General features: G+C 38.8%; 1 protein-coding gene across 1 annotated transcript; it reads left to right on the forward strand.

Moving 5' to 3' along the window:
* The first annotated feature begins 23960 nt into the window (after positions 1-23960).
* LOC132642372 (uncharacterized) lies at positions 23961-25956 on the forward strand. Its single transcript, XM_060359600.1, has 2 exons — positions 23961-25166; positions 25487-25956. The coding sequence occupies exons 1-2, from the start codon at positions 24599-24601 to the stop codon at positions 25519-25521; spliced, it is 603 nt and encodes a 200-aa protein (XP_060215583.1). The 5' UTR covers positions 23961-24598; the 3' UTR covers positions 25522-25956.
* Positions 25957-27283: the final 1327 nt, after the last annotated feature.

Raw genomic sequence — 27283 nt, forward strand, 5'->3', positions numbered from 1 at the left:
TTTGATGTTGAAAGTTTGAAGGAGCAGTTGAGATCAGTTCCTATTTTGAATGAAGTTCGTGTGGTTTGGTTTGATATTGGACCGATGTTGATTTTGAAATAAATGGGGGGTTGGATTAAATGATTTGGGGTCTTTTTTGTATTTTATAAAAGATTAACAAGTTTGGCAAAATATATTTTCAACCCCAATTTTCGTAATCCCAAATTTAATTGGGTTTTGACTTGATGTGGTCCCTACAAGTCACCTCTAGTAATTTCCAAACTTAAAGGTCACCTTTACTTAAATTTTCGAATATACTACTCCCTCCATAGTTATTTTGGCTAAATCTTTTTATTTTTCTAGAGTTAATTTGGTTAAATTTTAAAGTTAAATTGAATTAAATTAATTTATTATTTTAATTTTAATATTTATATATTTGAAAACTACATGAAAAGTACTATAAGTTGCAACTTTTCTTAAATCAATTTTGTAAAAAAATACATCTTAAAATGTTGGTTAAAATTCATGCAGTTTGAATCTCGAAAGGGAAAAGTATCACATAAATTGTAAATTGGGACAGAGAGATTAAAACATATTTCATCCTTCTCAATTTATGGAGCATCATTTAATTAGGCACGAAATTTTAAAAAAAGTAATACTTTTGAAATTTTATAGTTCAAAATAAACTTTAGATATTTATGTAATTTTAAATCATTTCATAAAGTTAAATTGTCTATAAATACAGAAAGTTGACATTTTTTTCGGACATACTAAAATGGAAATCGTGTCACATAAATTGCGATGGATCGAGTATTTTTTAGTAGTATTTTTAATTATTTTCTTATTTTCTAACTTAGTTCTGACATAGGTACCTGGAAAGATTCGGGTCAACGGGTAAATTCCGACCCTTATCTGCCGTAACGTTATTTTTCGTCATAGAGATCGACGAATTTTATGTATTAAGTGTTGAAATTGAGTTTAATGGAATTTGATTGGAAATTTTGGAAAAGAAAGACCGAAAGAAGTACCTTAGCCAAAAAGCAAGCCAAAGTTACGTGCTATTGGCACAGTCCGTTTATCCAGCCTGTTTTCGGGTCGACTTGATTTCAGATTTTCCTTGCATTTTTTTGGACAAGTTACATATTTGGTTATTCGGAATAATTATATTTGTTAGCTAAATATATTTGTATATGGTAAAACCGGATCCACTTGTGTCCGGTGGGATCCGGAGTAAAAGATAAAGCCGTCCAAAATGAGATCAAAGGAGAGTAACGTCATAACCACCGGTAGGGACGAAAACAGTGGGGTCGGGAGTACTTTCAATTATGCTTCAACACCGAGGGTATTCTATTGAGCACGGAAACCCGAGCCTAAAGAGCACACTCAATATAGGTTCGGATAATCAGTTATGGAGCAGGCCACGTGTCATCTAACCATTCCGCCACTTGCGCTGACAATAGTACGGGTGTCAGACCGTACGGGCGCAGCCTTATCCATTTTAGGGTTTTTCAAGAAGGGTTTTTTCTACATGGTACTAGGGCCTATTTGCTGTTAGCTATAAATAGAGAGCCACCCCTTTCTTTTTTAAGCTAGTTTTTCACTATTCTAGACATTGTAATAAAAAAAGTGGCAGAAATATTTTCTTAAGTATTTTGGCTCGGTTGAAAGAAGTTCCTTCCAGACCGGACCAGTTTGCAGCATTTGTCAACTTGTCTCCTTGAGTTTCCATTACTATTGTTTGCTAATATATACCACTACTTATTCATTATCAACCTATATTATTAAGTAAATCTAATCACATATCATATCCATCACTTACAAATTTAATTGTTATCCATTATTTAGGGGTAAACAGTTTGGTGCCCACCGTGGGGCATAGGATAATAGTGGTGGTTTAATTTTTTACTTCCTTTTCACTTGTTTGAAAGTTTGCATATTTGCAAAAAATACTACGTTTGAAATGGAAAACAGTGGTCATTCCGGGCATGTGAACAACAACGAGATAGTTGCTGAAAACGAAAACAACAGCGAGTTACGGAACCCGTCTGCTGATCCAGCCGACCCAAATGCTGTCAACTCAAGAGAAGGCCTTAACCGGCAGAATAACGTCAATCAGGAGAATGCTGCCCTGGCCACAGATCCTTTGAATAGCAATAACTCAATTACTGTACCTCGGGCGCAAGCTCAAAACACACCGGATATACCAGATGAGATTAACTTAAGTTTAATATTTGAAATGCTGCAGGAACAAGAGATTTCTATAGTCGAATAAGGGGTTGTTATTGCTCAGCAAAGCCAAAAGGAGTTACCGAACCAAGGCAAGACGAAGCATGGATAGTCGAGAGCAATGGATCCGGGGATGGTTCATCTACCGAGGTTTTGAAGATGCTCAAAACTTTGGCAACGCAGGTCGATTCCACAGAGAAATGGGTGGAAACATACAACTCTCGGGTGGATCAGATCCCCGGGGCACCTCCGATCTTAAAAGGACCGGATTCAAAGAGATACATTCAAAGGCCTTTCCCTCCGAGTGCTGCCCCGAAGCTAATCCCGAAGAGGTTCAAGATGCCAGATGGTTGAGGCCATTAAGATCTGATCTGGCCTAAAGAGACACAAACGTAATGTGCGAATATCATGGAACCCTTGGCCATACCGAAGACTGCCGCCAGTTAAGGGAGGGTTGGCTCGGTTGTTAAAAAAAGGTCACTTTCGTGAATTTTTGAGTGAGCGAGCCAAAAGCCACTATAAAGGAAGGGAAAATCACAAACAGGTCGAGCCCATGGAACCACAACACATGATCCATATGATAATTGGAGGAATGGATACACCACGAGGACCGATGATGAAAAGAACAAAGGTTTTGATTGTACGGGAAAAGCGGACTAGGGATTATGTGCCCGAGGGATCCATTTCCTTCAACGACGGGGATGTGGAAGGCATCATTCAACCACACAATGATGCGTTGGTAATTTCTATTCTTATTTTTAAATCTCAAGTTAAACGTATTTTGATTGACTCAGGTAGTTCAGCCAACATTATCTAATGGAGAGTGGTAGAACAACTGAGGTTACTGGATCAAATTGATCCGGTGGCTCGGGTGCTCAGTGGATTCAATATGGCAAGCGAAACTACTAAGGGAGAAATTTCTTTACCGGTTAGCATAGACGGGACTATTCAGCAGACTGTGTTCTATGTCATCGAGAGAGAGATGATGTATAATGCTTTGCTCGGCAGACCGTGGATTGATAGCATGAGGGCGGTACCATCGACATTACATCAAATGTTGAAATTCCCAACTCCGGAAAGAATAAAGATGGTCCGTGGTGAACAACCCGCAGCAAGGGAAATATTCGCGGTTGAAGAAGCCTCCCTCGTCCTAAAGGAACCAGTTCAAAAAGTTGTTGAGTCGAACAGAGAGAAAGACACCAATAGCAATTAAAGAATGCGGGCTCGAACGAAAAAAAGGATGAAATGAGCCCGGGTTTCGAAGAAGATGATTTCGGTGTGCCCAGATCGTTCATATTACCGAATGATTCGGATGCGACCAAATCTACTGTGGAGGAGTTAGAATAGATCATCTTGTTCGTGCACTTAACATATAAAAATGTATACCTGGGCACGGGGTTAACCTCGGAGCTTAGGAGCAAGTTAATTAAATTTCTTCAAGCAAACGTCGATTGTTTTGCATGGTCCCATATAGATATGACAGGTGTGCCACTGGAGGTGACGACGCATAAACTCAGCCTCGATAGAAAATTCACTCCGGTCAAACAGAAAAGAAGACCGATGGTCGAGTCAAAACATGCCTTCGTCAAAGATGAGGTAACAAAGCTTTTAAAAATAAGTTCTATTCGGGAAGTTAAATGCCCAAACTGGTTAGCTAATGTCGCCGTTGTGCCGAAGAAAGATAAAAAATTTAGAATGTGTGTTGACTATAAAGATTTAAACAAAGCATGCCCGCAGGATTCATTCCCTATGCCTCACATTGATCGAATGATCGATGCGATGGCCGGGCATAAGATGTTAAGTTTTCTCGATGCCTACTCCGGGTATAACCAGATTCGGATGCACCCGAATGATTAAGAGAAAACTTCTTTTATAACCCGATATGGGACTTATTGCTACAATGTCATGCCGTTCGGATTAAAAAATGCTGGAGCAAATTATCAATGCCTAGTTAACCGAATGTTCGAAGAACAGATAGGTAAAACAATGGAGGTTTACATTGCTGACATGTTAATCAAGTCCGTGGAAACAGAGGACAATTTAAAACATTTGCAGGATACCTTCGATATACTTCACAAATATAACATGAAACTGAACCTGGAGAAGTGTGCTTTCGGGGTCAGATCTGGCAAGTTTTTTGGCTTCATGGTATCAAACCGGGGTATTGAAATCAACCCGGACAAAATCAAAGCCATTGAGGATGTCGAAGTAGTGAACAACGTGAAGGCAGTGCAAAGGTTGACCGCGAGGATAGCGGCTCTAAGCCACCGTTCATCTCGAGGTCATCAGACAAAAGTCACCATTTCTTCTCTTTGCTAAGGAAGAGGAATGACTTCACATGGACACCGGAATGTCAAGATGCCCTAGAAGGTTTGAAGCAGTACTTGTCGAGCCCACCGTTGCTGCACATACCAAAGACAGACGAACAACTGTTCCTGTACCTAGCAGTATCCGAGGTTGCAATAAGCAGCGTTTTGGTCAGAGAAGAAGAAGGTACGCAATTCCCTATCTATTATGTAAGTAGGACACTAGGAGATACGCAGACCCGTTATCCGCACCTCGAAAAGTTATCTTTGGCACTAGTAAGTGCCTCAAGAAAGCTAAAGCCTTATTTTCAATGTCACCCCATATGTTTAGTAATTACTTACCCATTAAAGAATGTCATGCATAAGCCGGAACCATCGGGTAGGTTGACCAAATGGGTTGTAGAAATTAGCGGTTATGATATCGAGTATAAGCCTAGAATGGATATTAAATCTCAAATCTTAGCCTATTTCGTAGCGGACTTTACCCCTGCTATGATTCTCGAGGTAGAGAAAGAGCTTTTGTTAACTTCGGGAAAAGTCTCGGGTATCTGGACCCTGTATATGGACGGGGCATCGAATCAAAAGGGGTCTGGATTGTGTATCGTTCTTAAAGCCCCCGCAGGTGATGTTATTAGATAATCAATCAGAACCATGAAATTAACTAACAATGAAGCCGAGTATGAGGCTATGATTGTAGGTTTTAGAATTGGCTCGAAGTTCGGGGGCCGAAGTTATCGAAGCTAAGTGCGACTCCCTTCTGGTCGTGAACCAAGTCAATGGTGTCTTCGAGGTCAAGGATGAACGAATGCAAAGATATTTGGAAAAAACTCAAGTTAATATTGCATCAGTTTAAAGAATGGACCATGCAACATGTACCGAGGGAACAAAACAATGAGGCAGATGCATTGGCCAACTTGGGCTCATCGGTTGAAGCGGAGGAGTTCAATTCTGGCGCGGTTGTCCAATTAATGAACTCGACAGTGGAAAATGGTCACATTGAGATAAATGCAATGGGTTTCACATGGGATTGGCGCAAAAAATATATTGGTTACTTGCGTGATGGAAAACTCCCAAATGACCCAAAAAAATCGAGGTCTCTTCGAACCAAAGCGACTCGATTCTGCCTGGTTGACGACCAATTATATCACCGATCTTTCTACGGACCTTTGGATAAGTGCTTAGGGCCCTGATAAACGGACTATGTGATGAGGGAAGTCCACGAAGGAACCTGCGGAAACCACTCCGGTGGCGAAGCCTTGGTCCGGAAGATTATCAGAGCTGGGTATTACTGGAACTGAATGGAGGAGGACGCGAAAATCTTTGTCCGTAGTTGTGATAGGTGCCAAAAGCACGCGCCAATGATACACTAGCCAGGAGAGCTACTGCACCCGGTCCCGTCCCCTTGGCCGTTTATGAAATGGGGAATAGATATCGTCGGTCCTTTACCATGAGCCCAGGTAAGGCTCGTTTTATCTTATTTATGACTGATTACTTTTCAAAATGGGTTAAAGCGCAGGCATTTGGGAAAGTTAGGGAGAAGAAGGTTATAAACATCATATGGGACTATATCGTTCGTCAGTTCGGCATCCCAACCGAGATAACTTGTGATAACGGTCGACAGTTCATTGGCAATAAAGTTAATAATTTCCTCGATGGGTTAAGGTCAAAAAGATTATGTCAACTCCGTATCACCCAAGTGCGAACGGACAGGCGAAATTAACGAATAAAACTATAATGCAAAATCTGAGGAAACGGTTGGAGTCATCAAAGCACAAATGGAAGGAAGTGTTACCAAAGTTATTATGGGCTTACAGAACGACATCAAAATCAAGTACGGGAGAAACACTGTTTTCCCTGGTCTACGGGGCCGAGGCTTTTATCCCCGTAGAAGTTGGTGAACCAAGTCTGAGGTTCCGATATGCAACAAACGAGTCAAATGAAGAGGCTAAGGCCGTAAAGCTTGACTTAACGAATGAACTACGCGAGAATGCGCTGGTCCGTTTAGCAGCCCAAAAGTAGCAAATAGGAAGATACTATAATTGAAGGACAAACCTTTGACATTTTCAAGTTGGGAACTTAGTGCTTTGGAAGATTACCCTGCATACTAAGAATCCCGATGATGGAAAGTTGGGGCTGAACTGGAAGGACCGTACAAGGTAACTGGAACAACTAGCAAATGATCGTATCAGTTGGAAACCGGGGACGGCCAAAAGCTGCACAACAACTGGAACGTGGTACACTTGAAGAAATACTATTTCTAAGGTATGACCCGTTAACTCTTTTAATTATTCCAAAAATTCTCACCTATCTTTTTTGCAGTGTCATATCGGAATAAATTCCGAAGGTGTTAGAATTAGGTCTGAAAAAAACACGTGTTGCACTCTTTTTCTTAGCCAGGTTCTATCCCGAAGTGGGTTTTTCGGCAAGGTTTTTAACCAGGCAACAAGTACAACGTGTTATCTTAATAAGACGAGGCTAAGTGAGCATAAGCTCGGAAGACCAGCTAAGTACTAGGGACCGGATAGTTGGCAACATCATTTTTAAGTAGTGTTTCCCCGTTCATACTTCACGGACAAACACTAGGGGACTACAGTACCCTCAGCAAGACCGAAGAAAAGTTCATTTAAGCAAAACAAGAAACAAAGTCAGCGTCGAAACAATTTTTGTTTTTGTAGTTACCCGAACCTTCTGTATTAGGTTTCAATGTAAGGGCCAAACGATCCAACGAATTGTGCCTAGATAGTGTTGCTACGGCAAAGGCAGAAGGGATCGGATGAAATCCTTAGTTTTGTATGAGATAAACATTTGAGATATGAAGAGAAATACTTTTGAAAAGCGTGTTTTAAATGCGCTCTTTTATTAATATAACCCTCGACTAGGGACTGTCGTCATAAAATCGACAAAGGCGCAAAGGTTATAGTTAATCGAGCCCAATTCACTAAACTCAAATAGTCGGAAGAAGGTCAAATAATTAAAGACCTCGACTTAAATGCCTAAGGTGATTCGGAGACGTCTCAATTCAGAAAGCATAAAAAGGCCCCGCGGGTAAGCCATCTATAAGTCTTCAGTCAAAACGAAACCGAACAAAATAAAGCCCACAACCAATGAGTTAAGGTTGGCTTAATTTTCTAAGAGAAATGGTTAAAAGGCTTAGGGTCGAACCTCAACCATTCTTTACGAAGCAAACATTAAAAGCAATATCATAAAATGTGCTCGACCCTAAGATCGAAGAAAATGCTAGCAAAAGGAAATATGGATTTCATATATAGCCTAACAGGTCGAAAATTTACACTTACGATTTTCATAGATCAAAATCAAAAACAAAAAGGCTCATACATGCCCTATTTTACTCCGTCTGAGAAGAACCCGAGTCCTCAGAAACGGTCTTTTCAGAGTCATCTTCGGAGCTGTCCTCGAGAGCTTTCTTAGCCCTATCCTCGATCATCTTTGCATCAAGTATACGAGTTGGAATGTCTTCCATACCCCGTTGAACCTGATCGAGTGTCATCCTCTGGGATTTCCACCTCTCATGTTCAACTAAAAGGGTAGAATGAGCCTTAGTGGCTTCGATGTCTTTACAGGCTTCCTCCAGGTCGCCTTTAGCTTTCTTTAATTTCTTCTCTAGCTCGGATTTCATGTCACTCAGAGTGACCCAAACCTCATTGGAAGATTCCAGCTCAGCCTGAAGAGCATCATTAGCTAGAATAGCGACCTCGAGCTTTTCTTTGAGCTCATCATTCAACCCGGCTCGTGTCTCGGCCTTTTCTTCGATTATCTTTAACTTGTCTTTTTCTACGGCTCTCTCAGCTTCGAGCAGCCTGAATCTCTCATCTGTTTTCGCAGCCTCGCCTTTAACCGAGTCGAGCTGTTCCCTCAATTGGGCGACGGTAGCCTCAAGCTCACCAAGTTTGGTGGCATATTCAGCATTATCTCGGCTGAGCTGACTGTTGTCTCTTTCCAAGACTTATTTTTTCTAATCTATATTGTAGGGCTCAGTTTTCAACTAGAGGTTCTCTTTTTTAGCTGCCTCGAGCTCGGATTGGAAAGTTGGAAGAGCCACAACTAGGCTCAGTTGATCTTCTTTTTGTTGCAAGAGAAGTTTGAACTTCTCCGTTTCCTAGCCCTGGGCATCTAACTGGGCCCGTAAATCGTCCACCTCGTGCTGGGCTCAGAGGAAGCCTTCATTCACAAGCACGACGCTCTGCAAAAATGAAGTAAACGAAGGAATCGGTAAACGATTAAAGATTACATCAGAGGCTTTAAAGGTACGTAAGAATGCTTACTCGATTATTGACATGCATACCCTCGTTCATAAGACACTGCCACGAGAGCCCTTCCATCTTCTCCTTGTCCAAATATGAAACAAGAGGTCTTAGATAACTGGCAACCTCCACGGGACGAGATAAAAAGATGCAGTCTTCAGGGACGGTGATCGTGGTCGACCTTTTCCTCCTCAGCTCTACATTCGGGGCCGGAAAAATATCGACAAGTCTAGAACGCGAACCTGATTCAGTGGACCGGCAGGCAATCCTCGTTGCTCGAGGAATATGGAGGTGGCCGAACCCCGAGGCTGTTACACCTCGAAAATTTTTCATTAACGTACAGTGAATAGAATAACGAAGGGCATGACGTATACGATGTCTTGATAAGTAAGAAATAACATTTGATGATTCTAAATGAGATTTCAAAGACATGTGAGGTAGGAGACGAAAGTTGTTAAGGAAAACAAGGTATAGGTTGTGTGTCAGGCAAGATTTACGAGTATCGAATTGATGATGGATTAATGATGTTATGGAGAAGAGTTATAAAGTCCCTTAGATTTTTAACGAGGTGTTAAACATGTGTCAAGAAGGTTCCATAAGGATTGGAGATCAAACGAACGATGGAGATCATTTCAGGGAAATGGGGTTATACGACCGACTTATACGGTCCGTATAAGGGTCCGTATAACACCCAACAGAGATGATGTTTGCCTGGTGGTGAACCACGACCACTTATACGGGCCGTGCAATGTTATACGGACCGTATAAGTGTCCGTGGAAGTCCCGACTGGCTGAGTTAAGTTCAATTATATAAATGTGATCCCACTTCACTAATTTCAATTCCCACACTTCCTCATCTCTCTCAAGGCTTCTAGAGGGTTCCACACACTTCTTCCATAAGAACTCAAGAGAGATTCAAGATCAACTTCATCAAACCAAGAGAGTCAAGTGTATGAGACACATTAAAGTTCATCCAAGTCGAGGAGTTCTAATGGAAGTGAACTAGGGTTTTGGTGCAAGAGAAGTATTTACACTCAAGGCTTATTCCTACATTATCTAAGGTAATTTTTATGATCTTTCCATGTTGTTTAGGGTAATGAGAGGTTGAAAGACTTAAATGATGGAAGGAGATAGAAAATGGGTCACAAAAATGTGAATAATGAGATTGTGAGTAGTTGTTTGGAATGAGTCATGAATATTGATATGTTGTGATTGTAAGCATGCTATAAGTGACATTTAGAACATGGGATAAGTATTATATGTGAGAAAACGCAATAGTGAACTATGACCATTATTATGGAGGAATTGAAGTGAAATTATGAAATGTGGATAATGTAGATGAATGATGATTGTTGCTTATAATATTATGAATGTTGTTATGGATGGTTGGGAGTTGATATGAAATATGGGGAAAGTTTTATAAACAAAGGAAATGCTGCTCAATTTTCTCTAGCTTTAGTAAGCATGTTCTTATAATCGATTAGCTAATGTTAATATGAAGTTTCTTAAATGGAGAAACGCGAGCGACGAAGAAGAATGATCAAACGATAGAATTGCTAAACGAAAGAGGTATGTAAGACTAATCCTTTCTTTCTAAGGCATGACTCCTATGGCATGAATCTTCCTATTTTTCCGTGATCTTTCTAAATAACAGAAATTATGAGTCCATGACTATAAAGAGCTGCATATGCATATGATAAAGAAAAGAGATATGATATGAGCATGATAATGATGATGATGAGTTTAAGTATAAAGAATCCTAGAGTAACATACGATGTCCATGAGGTTAATGATCCTAAGTATGTTTCCATTGATGTTTTTTCTTGTGTACACTCACCTTAAAATGTTAGTCCCCTCAAGGTGAGACATAATGATTACGATCACTCCATAATGTAATCGGGGGTTCACGACCTTATGTCACCCCGACATAGCCATAGTTACCTTCAAGTTCTAATGTATGGTTGATGATAAATGTATATTGACGCTAAGCTTATGATATGCCTATGCAATGTATGAAAATGTTAAGTTTACGATGGGTATATGACGATGCGATTCCACCGTTCCTAAATGGCCGAGCATGTCACCGCGAAGGCGGGCTGCATACGATTCCACCGTGCCTAAATGGCCAGGCATGTCACCGCTAAGGCAGGCTGCTATGTTTACACCGAGCCTAGAGGGCCAGGCATGACACTACTAGTGGGCAGCATATGATGGTTACCCGGACGCGGGTTAACAATGATGATATATATGATACGATGATGTATGCGTTATGATGATACATGTACTGTGATTATATATGATATAGGTATGAAATGTATCCACCCTTAAAAGTTACGCAGGTTATATGTTCATCTTATGTCTTATGATTTCTCTATTATGTTCATTTCATTCATGCCTTACATACCCAGTACAATGTTCGTACTGACGTCCATTTTCTTTAGACACTGTGTTCATGCCCACAGGTAGGCAGGGAGGTGATCCAGACTTGTAGGAGCTACTAACAGACTTTGAGAGCACCCCATTATTCCGGAGGTGCCATTGACTTATTCTTTTGTGTATATATATATGTTTTGGGCATGACGGGGTCCTGTCCTGTCCATATGTCTAGTACTCTAGTAGCGGCTCGTAGATGCGTATGTGTGGGTAGTATGGTCTCACGATGTCCTTATTGTATGTACTTTATTTTGATAGCCAAAGGGCTTATGTATATAAAGGTAATTATGTTTCGAAGTGAAAAATGGTTTTTCCTATGACTTAAGTATGAGATTAATGAATGAACGCTTGACGAGTACGATGGGTAATAGTATAAGCGGTGCTCGGTGGTTAGCCCCGAGTACCCGTCATGGCCCCTAGTCGGGTCGTGACAAAAGTGGTATCAGAGCAGTTCAGTCCTAGGAAGTGTCTACGAGCCGTGTCTAGTAGAGTCTTGTTTATGGTGTGTTGCGCGCCACACTAATAAACAGGAGGCTACAGGGCATTTAGGAAAAATGACCATTTTTCTTCTTAAAAGATCGTGCCATAGAGCCGTGTATAAGATTTTATCCTTCCTTATAGTGTGCTATGGTTTCAGTAATGCTGCCAAAGGGAAAAGCTACAACCGCCCAGATGGGCAAGATTACGATGAAAAGGCGGGTAAAAAAAGAGCTACCAATGAATGTAGAAGAGGGTGAATCACATAATGAGGATCCATCTAATGCCTCTTCTACTCCGCCTATTATAGAAGAACAAGAAGGGGCTTCAGCTCCAGCTCCTATGCCTCCAGTTCCTCCACCGGCTACTTCGGGTCAACAAGTGACCGAAGCTATTCATCTATTGACGCAGTTAGTTGCCGCCCAGGTGCAGCGGCAGGGTTTGGGTTCAAGTGACAGATTCGTTAGTACTAGAGCCCGTGATTTCATGAGTTTGAATCCTCCGGAGTTTTTCAGGTCAAAGCCGAATGAAGACCCGCAAAGTTTTATTGATGAAATGTTGAGAACATTGAAGATTATTCATGCCTCCGAAACTGAATCTGTGGAGTTGGCATCTTATAGACTCCGAGATGTGGCAGTATTATGGTACAATAATTGGATATCATCAAGAAAAGAGAACACGCCTCCTCCCCTTTGGCAAGAATTTGTAGATGCCTTCATCCGACACTATTTGCCACCCGAGGTCCGCCAAGCTAGAGCGGATAGGTTCTTAAATCTAAAACAAGGAAATATGAGTGCCCGAGAGTATAGCCTTCAGTTTTATTTATTAGCTAGATATGCCCCGACTATGGTGGCCGACATAGGGGATAGAGTGCACAGATTCGTGAGTGGATTAGGGCCACATTTGTTCAAGGACTGCTTGATGGCTTCGTTGCAAAATGGGATACATATATCCCGCATTCAAGCCCATGCCCAAAATTTAGAAGGACAATAACATCCGCAAAGGGGTGATCGTGATATTGATAGAGGGCAAAACAAGAGGGCCAGATCTATGGGGGCAGGTAGTGATTATAGAGGGGGATCAAGGCATGCATATTCTAGACACTCAGTCCGAGTTCAGGATACCAAAGCAAAGTCGCCAACTTTCCAATCCGTTTCGGTAGTGAATGAATTTTCGAATGTATTTTTCCAGATGAACTTCCAGGCCTTTCTCCGGAAAGAGAGATTAATTTCGCTATTGATGTGTTGCCGGACACCAAGCCTATTTCTATTCCTCCTTACTGAATGGCTCCGGCAGAATTGAAAGAGTTAACGGCACAGTTGAAAGATTTGCTTGAGAAAGGGTTTATTGGACCCAGTTCATCACCGTGGGGAACACCAGTCCTATTCGTGAGAAAGAATGATGGTTTCTTACGGATGTGTATCGATTATAGGCAGTTGAATAAGGTGAAGATAAAGAACAAAGATCCTCTCCCAAGGATTGATGATTTGTTTGATCAATTACAAGGTGCCAAGTGGTTTTCCACAATAGACTTGAGGTCAGGTTATCACCAAGTGAGAGTTAAAGAAGAAGATATTCCAAAAACAACTTTTAGAACGAGATATGACCATTATGAATTCCGGGTGATGTCATTTGGGTTAACTGATGCTCCGGCAGTGTTCATGAATTTGATGAATAATGTATTCAAGCCTCTCTTGGATTTATTTGTAATAGTATTCATTGACGATATTCTGGTATACTCTCGCACAGAATCAGAACATGCAGACCATTTACGTATTGTTCTTGGAATTCTTCGAACTCGAGAATTGTATGCAAAATTTTCAAAGTGCGAGTTTTGGCTGAATTCTGTGACATTTTTGGGTCATGTTATTTCAGATGATGGCATTCGAGTTAATACTAAAAAAATTGAAGCTGTGAAGACTTGGCCAAGGCCTACGACGCCTACAGAAGTGCGTAGTTTTCTGGGATTGGCAGGTTACTATAGAAGGTTCGTAGAAGGATTTTCCTCTATTTCAGCCCCATTGATGAAGCTAACCCAGAAGTCAGCTAAATTTTAGTGGAATGATGCTTGTGAGCGTAGCTTTTGAGGAATTGAAGGATAGGTTAACTTCAGCTCCGGTCATAACACTCCCAGAAGGGCCAGATGGTTATGTTGTATATTGTGATGCTTCCGGTATTGGGTTAGGATGTGTGTTAATGCAACACGGTAAAGTCATCGCTTATGCTTCGAGACAGCTGCGGAAACATGAAAAGAACTACCTAAATCATGATCTCGAATTGGCTACAGTTATTCATGCATTAAAGATGTGGAGACATTACTTGTATGGTGTGCATGTCGATATTTATACAGATCACAAGAGTCTTCAATACATTTTCAAACAGAAGGAGTTAAATCTGCGGCAGAGGCGGTGGTTAGAATTATTGAAAGATTATGATGTAAGTATTTTGTACCACCCCAAGAAGGCAAATGTAGTAGCTGACGCGCTTAGCCGCAGATCAATGGGCAGCCTATGTGAAGTTCCTTCGGAGAAGAAAGAATTAATTCATGAGCTCCACCAATTAGCTAATCTTGGAGTACGCCTAATTGATTCAGGTAGTGCAGGAATTGGTATTAATAATCCCACAGTTTCGTCCTTGAATATGGAAGTGAAAGAGCGTCAATATGAAGATCCTCAGTTGAGCCATTATAGAGACACATTTCATGAAAAAGAGAAGCCTCTGTTTGAAACTTCTATAGATGGAATTCTTAGATACCGAGGCAGGCCATGTGTTCCGAATGTTGCAGAATTACGTCGCCGAATTCTAAAAGAAGCTCATTATTCTCGGTATTCTATTCATCCAGGAACGACAAAGATGTATCATGATCTCAAGTTAATTTATTGGTGGGATGGAATGAAGAAAGACATAGCAGAATTTGTAGCCCAATGTCCAAATTGCCAGCAAGTGAAAATCGAACATCAAAAGCCAGGAGGATTATTGCAGGCAATGGAAATCCCTACTTGGAAATGGAAAGTGATCAATATGGATTTTATTGTGAGATTACCTCGTTCCCGAAGCAAGTATGATTCTATATGGGTGATTGTGGATAGATTGACGAAAACAACTCATTTTCTTCCTGTTAGAACCACATACTCAACAGAAGATTATGCAAGGTTGTATCTCAAGGAGATTGTGCGACTCCATGGTATTCCGATATCCATTATCACAGATAGAGGAGTGCAATTTACAGCCAAGTTCTGGAAATCCTTCCAAGAAGGTTTGGGTACTCAGGTAAAGCTCAGCACGACATTTCATCCGCAAACTGATGGGCAAGCCGAACGTACCATTCAGACCTTGGAGGATATGCTAAGAGAATGTGTTTTTTGTTTCAAATATATATATATATATATATATATATATATATATATATATATATATATATATATATATATCCCATTCCTGCCTGTCCTGCGGCACATGCGGATTTTGGTGGTAGTTGGGATGACCACTTACCTCTAACTGCGTTTGCATACAATAATAGCTACCATTCCAGTATCCAAATGGCTCCCTATGATGCTCTATATGGAAGGAAGTGCAGATCCCCAATTGGATGGTTTGAAATAGGAGAAGTATAGCTAATAGGCCCTGAGTTAATTCAACAAGCAGTAGAAAAAGTCAAGGTGATCCGAGATCGATTATTGACAGCCCAAAGTCGCCAAAAATCTTATGCGGACAACCACCGGTGAGACTTAGAATTTCAAGTTGATGACTGGGTATTTTTTAAGGTGTTGCCAATGAAAGGAGTGATGAGATTTGGTAAGAAAGGAAAGTTAAGTCCTCGATACATTAGACCCTATAAGATTACCCGCAAGGTGGGTCAAGTAGCTTATGAATTGGACTTGCCTCTAGAACTTGAATTAGTCCATCTAGTTTTCCATGTCTCAATGCTCCGCAAGTGTGTTGGAGATCCTATGAGGATTGTTCCAATAGATGATGTTCAAGTGACAGAAAATCTAGTCTATAAAGAAGTGCCCATTGCCATATTAGACAGGGAGGTACAGAGACTTCGAAATAAGGAAGTAGCCTCAGTTTAAGTCTTATAGCAGAATAACAACCGAGAGGAAATGACTTGGCAAGCAGAAGAGAGTATGAAATCCAAATACCTGCACTTATTTCAGCCCCCAAAAGAGATCCACGATGAAACATTGGGATTATGAGGTATGTATGTTTTCTTTTTATGTATATGGGCCGTGTGTGGCCAACTTATATTGCTATTGTGTTGTGGCTCTGTGAGGCAATGTTATTGTGGGCTGTTGTGACAGGATGGTAGAGCCATACTATAGGGGAAACTCTGGCGAAATTTTCATAGAATTCCTGAGTGCTTAACATTCGAGGACGAATGTTCCAAAAGGGAGGAAGAATGTTACACCCCGAAAATTTCCCGTTAATGTACAGTGAATAGACTAACAAAGAGCACGACGTATACAATATTTTGATAAGTAAGAAATAACATTTGATGATTCTAAATGAGATTTCAAAGACATGTGAGGTAGGAGACGGAAGTTGTTAAAGAAAGCAAGGTATAGGTTATGTGTCGGCAAGATTTACGAGTATCGAATTAATGATGGCTAAATGATGTTTTGGAGAAGAGTTATAATGTCCCTTAGATTGTTAACGAGGTGTTAAACAAGTGTCAAGAAGGTTCCATAAGGATTGGAGATCAAACGAATGACGGAGATCATTTCAGGGAAATGGGGTTATTCGACCGACTTATACAGTCCGTATAACACCCAGCAGAGATGATGTTTTCCTGGTGGTGAACCACGACCACTTATACGGGCTGTGCAATGTTATACGGACCGTATAAGTGTCCGTGAAAGTCCCGACGGGCTGAGTTAAGTTCAATTATATAAATGTGATCCCACTTCACTATTTCATTTCCCACACTTCTTCATCTCTCTCAAGGCTTCTAGAGGGTTCCACACACTTCTTCCATAAGAACTCAAGAGATATTCAAGATCAACTTCATCAAACCAAGAGAATCAAGTGTATGAGACACATCAAAGTTCATCCAAGCCGAGGAGTTCCAATGGAAGAGAACTAGGGTTTTGGTGCAAGAGAAGTATTTCCACTCAAGGCTTATTCCTACATTATCTAAGGTAAGTTTTATGATCTTTCCATGTTGTTTAGGGTAATGAGAGGTTGAAAGACTTAAATGATGGAATGAGATAGAAAATGGGTCACAAAGATGTGAATAATGAGATTGTGAGTAGTAGTTTGGAATGAGTCATGAATATTGATATGTTGTGATTGTAAGCATGCTATAAGTGACATTTAGAATATGAGATAAGTATTATATGTGAGAAAACGCAATAGTGAACTATGACCATGATTATAGAGGAATTGAAGTGAAATTGTGAAATGTGGATAATTTAGATGAATGATGATTGTTGCTTACAATATTGTGAATGTTGTTATGGATGGTTGGGAGTTGATATGGAATATGGGGAAAGTTGTATAAACAAAGCAAATGCTGCCCAATTTTCTCTAGCTTTTGTAAGCATGTTCTTATAATCGATTAGCTAATGTTAATACGAACTTTCTTGAAGGCAGAAACACGAGCAACGAAGAAGAACGATCAAACGATAGAATAGCTAAACGAAAGAGGTATGTAAGGCTAATCCTTTCCTTCTAAGGCATGACACTTATGGCATGAATCTTCCTATTTTTCCGTGATCTTCCTAAATAACGGAAATTATGAGTCCATGACTATAAAGAGCTGCATACTCATATGATAAAAAAAAGAGATACGATACGAGCATGACAATGATGATGATGAGTTTAAGTATAAAGAATCCTAGAGTAACATACGATGTCCATGAGGTTAAAGATCCTAAGTATGGTTCCATTGATGCTTTTTCTTGTGTACACTCACCTTAAAATGTTAGTCCCCTCAAGGTGAGGCATAATGATTACGATCACACCATAATGTAATCGGGGGTTCACGACCTTATGTCACCCCGACATAGCCATAGTTGCCTTCAAGTTATAATGTATGGTTGATGATAAATGTATAATGACGCTAAGCTTATGATATGCCTATACAATGTATGAAAATGTTAAGTTTACGATGGGTATATGACGATGCGATTACACCGTGCCTAAATGGCCGGGCATATCACCGCGAAGGCGGGCTGCATATGATTCCACCGTGCCTAAATGGCCGGGCATGTCACCGCGAAGGCGGGCTGCATACGATTCCACTGTGCCTAAATGGCCAAGCATGTCACCGCTAAGGCGGGCTGCTATGTTTTCACCGAGCCTAGAGGGTCGGGCATGACACCACTAGTGGGCGGCATATGATGGTTACCCAGACGCGGGTTAACGATGATGATATATATGATACGATGATGTACGCACTATGATGATACATGTACTATGATTATATATGATATAGGTATGAAATGTATCCACCCTTAAAAGTTACGCAGGTTATATCTTTATCTTATGTCTTATGATTTCTCTATTATGTTCATTTCATTCATGCCTTACATACTCAGTACAATGTTCGTACTGACGTCTGTTTTCTTTGGACGCTGTGTTCATGCCCACAGGTAGGCAGGGAGGTGATCCAGACTCGTAGGAGCTACTAGCAGACTTTGAGAGCACCCCATTATTCCGGAGGTGCCATTGACTTATTCGTTTGTGTATATATATATATATATATATATATATATATATATATATATATATATATATATATATATATATGTTTTGGGCATGACGGGGTCCTGTCCCGTCCATATGTCTAGTACTCTAGTAGCGGCTCGTAGATGCGTATGTGTGGGTAGTATGGTCTCACGATGTCCTTATTGTATGTACATTATTTTGATAGCCGAAGGGCTTATGTATATAAAGGTAATTATGTTTCGAAGTGAAAAATGGTTTTTTCTATGACTTGAGTATGAGATTAATGAATGAACGTTTGATGAGTACGATGGGTAATGGTATGAGCGGTGCTCGGTGGTTAGCCCCGAGTACCCGTCATGGCCCCTTGTCGGGTCGTGACAGAGGCTTCCGCCGTTGCAGGAGGGGTATTGGCAAGCATATCATCAAGGTTCTCCTATTCCGAGAAAGGAACATGAGGAGAAGATGGAGTTGCATCAGCCGATGACGGTATCTCGGCCGTAGGAGCTGGTTCGTCGCTTGGAGGCAGGTCGGTAGCCGTTGCTATTTCGACCCCTCGAGTTATTTCAACCCTTTCAGCTGTCTCGGCCCCTGAAGTTGGGCCGACCCTTCTAGGATATTTTACCGGGGGTACCACCTCGGGTTAAGTGTCACCTGTAATATCAATAAAATTAACTGACCTTAGTGGAATCGGAGCTCTGATATATTCCGATATTAGAGGGAAAGGAACCTCAGCTTCCCCACCTATGACTGGGATCGGAACCTCCACCGAAGCTGTCTCGCCCCTGGTAGCTGTAGCAACGGAAGGTCCCGATGCGACACTTGCGAGAAAATTATCAACCTCGGGTTCATACCTCAGGCCCCGAACATCATCCCTCAACCTTTTTTTTTCTTTTGACCCTTAGTCGTGGTCTTTCTCTTTTTCTTTTTTCAGCCGTGACAATGAGCCGAGCTGAACCTGACACGTTGAAATTCGATCCCCACGTTACAGATTCATCTGCTGGTGTGGGTCATCGAGTCACAAAACCTTTGCCCAAACCTGGGTGTCGGAAGATTAAATGGAGGCGAATTGGAATGAAAAAAGGATGACAAGGATTAATGGAAAGAAGAGGATACTGTGGTTCTGCGCCATCCATCGTTCACAAGACAAGACTGCCTATGTTGGGTCTTCATGTAAGTGCTGACCAATGAAGAACCAATGATTTCTTCAATCCGATCGGCAAAGCCCGGAATTGCATTGGGAATCCAAGCTTCGGCTGTAATATTTGAAAAGTTAATACCCTTGTCTCCTTTAGTTTCCATTACTATTGTTTGCTAATATATACCGCTACTTATTCATTATCAACTTATATTATTAATTAACTATAATCATATATCCTATCCACCACTTACAAATTTAATTGTTATCCACTATTTGGGGGTAAACGATATTCTTAAAATATGATAGCTGCTAAACGACCATATCAATTTTGTCCAAATTTGGCCACACATGCGAAAAGACTATTTTTCATGCAATGGGAAGAAATTAAACTTGAATTGATCCGAGAGATTTCTTGCAAATTTTGAATTAAGATGAACTTTGCGAGAGAAGGGTAACAATGCGTATAAATAACCTAGATGCTGGTGTGAATTTGTTGTGCTACCCCTATTTGGGCCATTGTGGCCAGGATCAATATGGTAGAAATACCTTTTCGTAAGAGTATATATTATTATGTTATGTATATTACATTACATATTAATATACAAAAGATAAATATTTGTATATTTTTGGTGGAGAAATATAAAATGTAAAAATACCATTTTTTTTTGAGATAGTAGCATTTTAATCACTCGATTAATAGTAAGTTCTGATTTAATCTTGTGGTATGTGATTCAACATATTCAACCGTCAGGTGTCAACTAATTTAAACGTGTGATCTTTGGCCTCTTATGTAGGACATATACTATATTTGTTTTTTTTTTTTTTATAAGTATTACTGTCCTGAAATTTGAAGTAACAATACAATAAATAATTTTGAAAATTTGTGAATATTTACGAGCAAAGCAATCAAAAGAGCTTATTTCAAATAATTGAATGTTAAATATCCTTAATTAGATACTACAAAGATTAAAATTATCACCAAAGGATGTGGTGCAGCGGATGGGTCTACTCATACCTTAACCAGAGGTCTCGGGTTCAAGCCCTTAGTATGGAAAAAATCTTCCCAAATCGAACCCTACGCAGTGCAAATCCGGATATAATCGGGCTTCAATGCGGATACCAACACCGGGTGAGAAACCAAAAAAAGAAAGATTTAAATCAGAATTTATCAATAACTAAGAGATCAAAACTAGTATTGACCCATTTTATTAACTTTACCTTTATTTGGAAATTATCACAATGTTCTTGATCTACTTTATCTTTATCTTCATTTAGGAAAATTGTCCCATCCTCTTATATTTCACAACATATTAGAAAACTAAACTATTTTTTGTCAGTAAAGTATCAAAGATCACTGACTCTAATACTTGTTTTTATCCTGTATTATTCCAGTTTTGAGTTAGAGATACAAAATATAAGCACATTATTACTATATATATAAGGGATATTTACAAGGCTTTTGTCATCCTCACAAAGCTGGTTGTGATCCTTTTCATAGTTTAAAATTTAATCTCAAACTTAATTCATTTTAGGTTCTATTCATCTTATCTTTTCAAAGTTAAATTTACCTTGTTCTTTGGTCTTCTTTTCAAGGCTCTCGAATCTTTTACATTATTTGTCTTTATCACTTTTTTCTGTTGATCTTATCCTTTAAACTCAAGTATCAGTTTGTTTTTACTCTTTAGTACTGTACGAAGATAGAAGCCCAACTAAATTTATCTTCTCTATCACTGCTTTTCTTTTAATTTTATGAATTTCTGATATGGTAGACATTATGAAATCCAGAGACAAAGACAAGAGAAGAACAAAACAAAGAATACATTGTCGCTCTTTATGCCTTTGCGGTTTATAACACTCTCTGTATTGCGAACCAATTCGACATTTCACTTAAATTTTACGTTGGCCAACAATCTTTTTCATTTTTATCTTTCTCCAATTTTTAAGGACTACTTTCCCATATCTATGTATTTGATTCACTATATTTGATGTTAGTTCGAATTTGCTATTATAGGGTAAATTTTAGTTTTCCCCCTAATGAATCCAAAATGTTTTTTTGGTGTGGTGATGTGCTATGTAGTAAGAATTAGATTAAGATGAAGGCCGATTCTCTGCAGAGATGGCCAAATGCATAGATAGCCCTTTAAACTTGTCCGAATATTCCATTTGGGTACCTAAACTCAGCATATGACCATTTGAACACTTTAAGTATACTACCGCTATGTCATTTAGACACACCTTGCTTACATATCATTGTGCGTGATCCCCACCTATTCTAAACTAGTGTGGAAATGCCCATGCTAAGCACGGGCCCAACGGTTCATGTCGTACTTCAACTGAGTTCCTTTTGATATTTCATTTTCCCCGAGAATGTGAAAGGTTCATTACTACAGAAAGCAGCGGAAACATTCTGAAATTATTGAAAGAACTTAAACTCTTCGTTTTTTTAAGATGAAAGTATGTCCGAGCAATAGAACTTACAATAAGATCTCACAAATACTAAAAATAATCCTAGATTGATGATACACGTATTTAGCATTCGTTAGCGTTAGTGATGGAGTAGCAATGTTGTGCTGGATAATGACATTTAGGAAGAAATACATTTCCTATGTGTTTCCTGCTCCCTCTCATCCTTCCTAGAAAGACAAGTACAACATGAAGCAAAAAGTGGGCAAGTTAGTAGATGAGTTTGTAGGAAAAATTCATGTGACATATTAAGTGTCAAAAGAATTTTGAGCCTAGAAATGACCTCTTATATTACGGTTTTTTTTTTTTTTTTTTTTTTTAACATTTGCAGCAGACAACATAATCATGGTCATAAATGGTTAAGAGTGCGATCAATTAATATATTAATTGTAGTTGTCTTATTCTTCGCACAGGCATGTTGGCCCTGAGGTGCCCGATTATCGTCGCTTATATAATAGTAGTAGAAGCGTGGCATGAAAATTTAATATTATTCTACACATGTATTTCTTCTTTTTTTTTAGTCTTCGGCGCAGTTCGTTTTCTTTTCCTCTTGTGCCACCAATAAATTACATTAGAAGTTTCAATTATATAGGCACAATTATGCAGTTTGAGAAATTTCCTAATAAAAGTGATAGAGAGAGCATTGTTAATTCGGCCTACGCCAATGAAAATGTGGATTAGGCAATAAAAAGTATCTTAAATAAAGTTTTTTTCAAAGGTTACTGATGAATCATTTATCAAAATTTAAAAAATGGTTCTGAGTGAAGAGGGTCATGAAAAAAGACATGTTAGAAAGGAAAATGTGGATGATGTAGATGGTTCGAAAGAAAGAGCGAAAGAGAAAAATCATAAGTCGGGAAAAAGATGATATTATTGAAGGCACATTATATTGACATATTTTCTATTACATACATCACCATCAAAAAGATGATATTCGAGAATTTAGAATTTAAAAATATATCTAACCTGATTTTCCCAAAAACTCTCCTAAATTCCAAATCGAATTCCAGGCTGGTTCGATGTGCATTATATCTCCATATCTTTTTTCTTGGTTATCAAATAACCAATTTCGAAGGAGTTATTTATATGGTCAGAGTCATTACGAGTTAACAAAATGTTAGCCATATGTTTGCAATACACAACCATGGTTATTGTTGTAAAAAACATTATCAGCAATATGAAGATGTGATTAGTTTGATTCAAAATCTAAAATATTACACAAAGTTCTAAAACCTAATAAATAGAAATAAAATTTGAAAACTTGAAAATGAGATTTATTGCATTCTTAATATCATCGTAAAAGAAAATAATGAAAGTTTTTTTTAGTTAGAAAGGTCAAAAATAAATACAAGAAAAGGATGAATTTTTAAATATTAGTTGTATTTTTTTTGTCACAAATGATCTCTTTCTGATGGTCAAGAAGGGTCTCTGTCAGAGAACTAAAGATTAATTATAACTTGAAAAATGAAAAAAAATCTTGAGAACTTTAAAGAAAATTTATCCTATGTGCCGCTACGCAAGAAAATAATGATGTTTTATTTATTTAATAGGCTTGAAAATATTATTTACAGCTTTCCTAATGCAACAATAAAAAGAGATATTGCTTTTTTATTTAATAATTAAATATTATTTATTGTAATTCAACAATACGCTAAGTTTGTTTTCTATTCTTTATATCATCGGGTTATGCCCGTATCTTGGTTCTTATTAATTCTTAAAGAGTTATAGAGGTTCCATAGATAGTGCCATGATATTTTTGAGTTATGGGTATTTTTATGTATTAGAATGGTGTATATCAGTATAGTATGTTAGGTGTATACATTCAGTGTATACATAGTGTATACGGTTGTTGGCTTTGATTGTAATTAGTTGTTGCTTAACTGTAACAGTGAGTTAGTTAGTTTGTTAGGATTGCACATGGGTGTGCACGTGAGTTTGTTGTATAAGTAAGTGGAGTTGTATTCAGATCACTATCAATATACAAAATATCTCATTTTCTCTCGTCTTCCTTGTTTCTTCTTTAGTTTTCCTTTGTGCATGAATTCATGAATAAATGAGATTTGAATCTCATCCACGGAAATCTAAAATGATATCAGAGCAGTGATCCGATAGGGATTAATTGCATAAATCGATCAAAATCTCATAATAACAAAGCTTCAAAATAAGCAACAATGGCAATAGATGATACAACATCAACAATGGTGGTTAATGAGGTTACAACACTTAATCACAACCATCCTTTATATCTCCAAGCTTTAGATGCACCTGGTGTAGTTTTGATTCCAATAAAACTCAAAGGATCAGAAAATGCTCTATGGAGCAGATCAATGAAACTGGCATGGAGAGGTAAAGGAAAGTTAGGATTCATAGATGGAACATGTGTGAAGAATACGTACAAAGGTGCATTGGAAGAACAGTGGGAAAAATGCAATGCTATTGTGGTGTCCTGGATTGCAAGCACATTAGTAGGTGAATTGCTACCTGGCATCATGTATGCTTCTAATGCAAAAAGGATATGGAAGGATTTTGAAGAGAGATTTGATAGGTCAAATCTGACTAGAGCCTATCATTTATGAACTGAGATTGGAAATCTCAAACAAGGAGATGATTCAGTTACAACTTTACTACACAAAATTGAAGGACTTATGGGCAGAAATGGATGTCATGATCCTGCACCAGGCTGTGAATGTGATGAATCAACTGCTTATGTGGCTCATCTTAAATCACAAAGGTTGTTGCAATTTTTAATGGGATTGAATGAAAGCTATAGTGCAATCAGAAGCAACATTCTAGCCAGGAAGCCAACTGTAACAGTCAATGAGGCATATGCAGTTGCAACACAGAAGGAGAGTCAAAAGGAACTAGGTATGGTTGATAAGAATAGAGAACCTCTAACTCCCTTTGTAAGAAGGACTCAGGATTATAAACCTAGATATGGAACACCTTGTAGACATTGTAGATACAAAGGCCATCCTGAGAACAGATGTTGTTGGCTGATTGGTTATCCACCAGATTTCAAGAGCAAAAGGAAGGGAAATGATGCTAAAGGTCACAATGACTTCAAACCAACAACAAATGGTATCAAGAAAGCAGAAGCATCAAACAGTGGAGGACAGAAGTTTGGACATCACTTTGCTTCGGAAGAGCAATATCAGGAGTTGGTAAACAAAATAGAGAAGGCAGTACCAGGAGAATATGCTGCAAACATGGCAGGTACTACTTCTTTATTATCCAATATAGGTAAGACTTATGAATGGACAATTGATAGTGGAGCAACACATCATATTACACCTAGCAAAGAATGTTTAAGTACTCGTAGAAGATTAGACAATTTGGATTCTAATGGAGTACAAGTACCAACTGGAAGCACATGTCATATTAAAGGAACAAGAAATGTTTAGATTCTAGAGGCTCATAAACTTGACAGTGTACTTTATGTACCAGACTTCAAATTCCATTTGTTGTCTATATCTTAGCTGAACAGGGAACTGTCTTGTTCAATGTCATTTTTCCCTAATTTTTGCGTACTTCAGGGTCTCTTCAATGGCAAGGTGATGGGGATTGGTAAAGAGAAGGATGGTTTGTACATATTGAAGGAGGTGAAGGCACAAATAAATGCAACAGTGTCAAACTACCACAATGATATTGGTGCAACTTTGTGGCATATGAGACAAGGACATGCTTCAGCAAAAAACAATGCATCACATTAATGACTTGCATAAGATTACAAATAAGACTGTTCAATATGAGGGTGAGATTTGTCCTTTAGCTAAACAATGTAGATTGAAATTCCAGTTAGTCAAAGTAGTATTGTAAACAAGTTTGATCTGGTTCACCTTGACGTCTAGGGTCCTTATAGAAGACTTACATATGATAAGAAACAATATTTTGTCACCATAGTAGATGATTTTAGCAGATATACTTAGTTGTGCTTGATTCAGTCTAAATGTGATGTAACTGTAATACTGGAAGGATTTCTTGCTTTAATAAAAAACCAGTTTGGATTGCCTGTTAAAGTCATTAGATCTGATAATGGGACAGAGTTTTTCAATTCTTTATGTGCTGAACTGCTTAGTTCTAATGGCATAATCCATCAAAGTAGTTGTGTATATAATTTACTACAGAATGGAGTAGTGGAAATGAAGCACGAACATATTTTAAAAATGGATAGGGCATTGAAGTTTCAATGTTCCATTTCAATTCAATTTTGGGGGGATTATGTCAAAACTGCAATGTACTTAATAAATAAATTGCCTTCTAATGTTTTTGGTGGTAAATGTCCTTATGAACTGCTCCATAACAGATCTCCTAAACTGGATCATCTTAGAGTATTTGGATGTTTATGCTATGCTAGTAGATTTCCAAAAGAGGATAAGTTTGCTCCTAGAACCAGAAGAGCTGTGTTGACTGGTTATTCTAAGACACAGAAAGGATACAAGTTGTTTGACATGCATGACAAAGTTTGTTTTGTCAGAAGAAATGTAACATTTAGGGAATATACATTTCTTTATCAAGCTTCGTCCATTCTCGAGAAGGAAGATATGTTTGATTCAACAATTAGCAATACTAATCATGATATGCCAAATGTAGATATTGATCCTGCAAATATCAGTACTCCTACTGTTACACCTTGGAAATTTTGTGCCATTTGCATTATGAGTAAAATAATGTAAGATCAAAGTGTGCATGAAGCCCTTATAAGGTTAAGGAGGGTATCCAATAATTATAAGTATGCACCTTAAGTTCTAGAATCATATGAAGCGGCGGAAGTAAATTTGTTGAGAGATTGGAAATTGAGTCATGTTTTGGGAAGATTTCGTATCATTTGAGTTATACATTGCTTAGAATTGCCTTGAGGGGGAGCTATAGGGACCCTTAAAAGGTTAATGAAGTTTTATGTAAGTGACAAGAAGATTCCATAAGGATTGGAGGTCAAACGAATCGAAAAGAACGCATTTCCGCGAAACCGGGGAAAATGGAGCAAGATGCGGCCGCATACTCAGTATGCTGGGCCGTACATTGCCAGAAAAATCACCATTTTGGCTGAGAATTCATGTTGTGGAGGGAGTATGCAGCCGCATACTCACCGCAACACAGAGCGGTTGGGCTATTTTCAGCCCTTTTTAAATCCCTAAGGACCCCATTTTTCACATTAACTTTCCACACTTATTTCCACACACTTCTAGAGGGTTCTTGAGAGTTATTGAAGGTTCCATAGCATTCCAAACCTTTCCATATCATCAAGAGAGAAGATCAACATCAAAACCTCAAAGATAATCCATGGAATGTGATTGTTGTTGCTTCTCTCCAAAGTTGTGACGAACTTGGTC

The sequence above is a fragment of the Lycium barbarum genome, chromosome 5, assembly GCF_019175385.1.
Source record: "Lycium barbarum isolate Lr01 chromosome 5, ASM1917538v2, whole genome shotgun sequence".
Taxonomy (NCBI): Eukaryota; Viridiplantae; Streptophyta; class Magnoliopsida; order Solanales; family Solanaceae; genus Lycium; species Lycium barbarum.